General features: G+C 29.9%; 1 protein-coding gene across 2 annotated transcripts in view; it reads left to right on the forward strand.

Moving 5' to 3' along the window:
* Positions 1-4,151, forward strand: part of SNTG1 (syntrophin gamma 1) — a 510,335-nt gene that overhangs the window by 441,432 nt on the left and 64,752 nt on the right. For both annotated transcript variants that reach the window (XM_025043728.1, XM_025043729.1), the window contains 2 exons: positions 1,477-1,593; positions 2,778-2,849. In XM_025043728.1, the coding sequence (XP_024899496.1) occupies positions 1,477-1,593; positions 2,778-2,849 (189 nt within the window). The remainder of the gene's footprint in view (positions 1-1,476; positions 1,594-2,777; positions 2,850-4,151) is intronic.

Genomic DNA, 4,151 nt, shown 5'->3' on the forward strand with positions numbered 1-4,151 from the left:
TATACACATCCTAGGTTTAAGAAAGGCAAATGGGAAATGGGAGTAATGAAATTACTTTAAAAAAAAAAAAACATGATATTGCCTGATTAAGTATCTACTTGGGCCTTGGTTCTAAGTTCAGTTTAAACTTAAACTGAGTTTGATTCACTTGTTAAGCTAATTTTTTAAATTGTAACTCTGTAATTTCTTTATATCTCACAGGCTTATTGTAAGACAAACTGTGATAATGAGATAATAGATAATACAATTATTTTGGAGAGTAAATATAGCAGAAAGAAAATTAAATCTGAAATCAGACAGTTATCTTAATTCAAATTCCACATTTCAATTTTTTGTTGTTTTTAGTAAGCTTTCACCACAGTAATAGTGCATAACAAAACAACCCCTAAAGTAGGTGGAACATTACAAAGGTATTTATCTCTCTCTGCAAGTGAACTGGTTGTTTGGCATTAGCCACTAGGCTGGAGTTTGCCGGTTTGTGTACAGGAGATAGTCTGGGCTCTATCAACTGTTCCATATGTGTCTAACTTGAGTATGCTTTTTTAATGGTAATAATAGAAGCACAAGATACTAAATCCAGCCTACTTATGCATGTGCATTAATAACCTATTTACCATAACAAAAAAAAAAAAAGGAAAAGAAAAAGAAAGACAAGGAAAGAAAGAAAGTCAGAGCAGGAAAGAACAACCATAAAAACAAAGTAAGTTACATGAGATGGGAAATATATCCTCCCAGATACTTTGACCACATAGACTGTGGTAAGAGATATGGAATGACATATGAATACAGTTTTAGATATGTAAGACTCATTTAATAAATGTTTATGTACATGTTTAACCTTCAAAACAATCAAAAGATGAAAAGAGGAGTGGTTTATCTCATAAGATTTTTTTTTTGGAAATTGATTCACCTAAATTTAAGAGCTAAAAGCAAAAGAGTTGGCACTGCCATTTTATATGTGAATAATGCTTGATAGATATATATTCATCTTAGATCAGTGACTAAAGCAAGAAAGGTTTTCATCCCATGCTATCAGTCACAATGGAGATGTGGTATGTCACACACCAGTAGTAATCACACCAGGTATCTCTCTTTGACTTCTCTACTTGAATATTTTATACTGGGAATACATTCCCAGATAGTAAAATGTCACTAATTAAGAAACTGATAGTATAAGTCCATGAATTCTATTACAAAGAAATATTTTTATAGCATAAATGATAAAGAGTGGAAGATATAATTCATGCTAAATTGGGTTACATAAACAAACACTTGATAAATGCTGATAAAAACATATTATAAACTTGTATGAATGGTTCATATTCACTTATTGACTGTAAGCTTGGTTAATGTACTTTTTTGCATCAATTAATTTGATAATGTTGAGAATTAAAATACTGCAAAATATAAAAATATACATAAAATACATCTGATATGAGACTTTCAGGGCAGTAATTATATTCAATTTCCTTGCAGATAGTCTACATGGGATGGTGTGAAGCACGGGAGCAGGATCCCCTTCAAGAATGTGTGTACTCACCAACATTTCTAGCTCTTAGGGGATCATGTCTTTACAAGTTTCTGGCACCTCCAGTAAGCGTTTTTGTCCAATGTTTTTTTATTTTCCTTCTATTATCACTACAGAATGACATCAGTTTAACAATAACAAAAACCATATTACCAATATATTTTGAAAATAAGATACAGAAAAAATACAGAAAACAGTACAAATATTTCTGAATATATTTTGCTAAAGATATATATTCTGGCATTAAACATTTTTTTCTTATAACCCTTGAAATCTAGAAGTCTTTTCTATTTAGGCATTCATGACAGTTAAAATATGTTTATGTGGCACAAATCTGTCTAAATCAAATCAATAGTATATTCTAGTTATTGGACTTTCTATTAAATACAAATGGGTATCTGTTGCATAAAAGATTTTGCTTTTGGAAACATATACCTTACACAGCAGTATATTCTCAATAAATATTTATTGTCTATAAATATCAAATGCCAGACCACTCGCTTAGAGATCTAATAATGCCTAAAGTATTAGAATTATCAAGTCCAACTTGCTGGTATTTTGAATATCTATGTCTATATAAATTTCAAAACACCAGGAAGGAGTAAAAAAGCCATTAATATTTATATTTTTATTATATTGCTACTCTGAATAATTTCTTATGACTGAGCAGACAGATATATTTCCAAACTTAAATATGTGAAACAACTTCATTGTAGTGTTTGGTGTTTTCACAATGTTATAAGATGTTCACATAAGATAACTTCCTAAAATAAATTATCTTTTAAGAAAAGTAAAGCCTTTGTTGCTATCTAGTAATTTTCTTTTATGTAACTAGTGGTAAACTAAATATATATGGAATATATATAGAGAGAGAGTGAATATATATGGAATATATAGAGAATATATATGGAATATATAGAGAATATATATATGAAATATATATATAGTTAGTGTTTATATGTAGAGAATACATGCTTTATTTAAAATATGTAAAGACATTGCACAAATGGAGACTGTTGAATGCAATAAAAAATTTGCTGAAAGAGGAAGAGAAATGGTGGTCATGCCTAGAAAGGAGGAGACCAAAGCATTATTCATGGACTTTTATGAGTGTAACTTCACAACTGAGAGACTATATATTACATATATGAAATGTTCACTTATGAATCATATTATATAAATAATATATAAAAAAAAAACCAGAAACTACCTTTTTAAGATAAATGGCATATTACTTTATCTTTTAAAGGTGACAACATGGGACTGGACCCGAGCAGAGAAAACATTTTCAGTTTATGAAATTATGTGCAAGATTCTTAAGGTATGATCAATAAGCAGTGAAGATTTTAATGTTTTTTCCTCAGCAAAGAATGGTTTTGTACTCATAGTGGGTCATACAAAAAAATGATGCATGGATATAAAAAAAAATACAAGGTAAAGACAAATAAAAATATATAGATAGATGGAATGTAGAGAAAAACATAGGCATCATCTCATTGGCTTAAATAATTAAGCAGATTCTGCAGTACCTTAGTCTGGGGAAGAGAACAGGGAAAAGGTTCACAGGAATCCTTTGAGGAAAAAGTAAAAAGTTCACTTGGAAATAGTCTAAATTTGAACCGTAATTATTACCATAGTGTTTTGCTGAGTAAAATACATAAGAGAAAGATTTGCTTAAGGCTGAGAATTAGAAAATATAGAAAATATAAAGGCATATACAAAGAAAGGTATTTTTTTTTGTGGTCGTGGAGTTATCTTTCTGAGTATGGGAAACAATATACAATTGTCATGAATCAAATTTGCTATACAAAAGATTGTTGTAATAGAAAGTCATCAAGAATTCTGTGAAATTGCATATGGTTTCTGTAGTAATTTAAGAATCAAATTGGGAATAATTTATAAAACCTAAATAATAATTGACATTAGTTTATAATCTAGGAACTTGGAAGTAGGCTTCGAAGTACTACAGACAGATAATTAGTCCTTCTTAAGTTTGACCTTGTTTTTAAAATCAAGGAGAATAAAGTTTCCTGTGTTTTATGTCAGTTATTTTTCTTTCAGTTAAATTCTCAGTTGAGTAGAAAATATTGAAACATTTACAATGTACTGAAATGTATCAAACATGTCTGAAGGCAGAGAGACACCAAAAAATATGATTACCTCAAAAGGGTTCACAATTTTTCTTCTCTACAGAATAATCTTAGATTAAAGCTGACAGTCACAATAGCACAAGAGCTAAAGAAAAATATAAGTCATGGCTTAATCATCAATGTAATATAATTTTAGTTCTATCGTGGGACTAATTGTGGAAGAAAAACTCTAGTATACCTGAGTTTATTGTTAATAAAGAAAGCTTTGGCAACTCCTAAAAGATATACCAGCATCTAGAGAATAAGAGATCCTACACAAATCCAGTTTTTTAAAAAAAATAATTACAAAATGGATAATAAGATAGCTACTAATTATTTTTTTTTTACCAAAAATATAGTGAGATTAAAAAGTAAGAATAAAACAAGGGTGAGAGGAAGGAAGGAAGGAAGGAAGGAAGGAAGGAAGGAAGGAAGGAAGGAAGGAAGGAAGGAAGGAAGGAAGGAAGGGAGGGAGAGCAGGAAGGAAGGAGGGA

This window comes from Pteropus alecto, unplaced genomic scaffold (assembly GCF_000325575.1).
Source record: "Pteropus alecto unplaced genomic scaffold, ASM32557v1 scaffold62, whole genome shotgun sequence".
Lineage (NCBI taxonomy): Eukaryota > Metazoa > Chordata > Mammalia > Chiroptera > Pteropodidae > Pteropus > Pteropus alecto.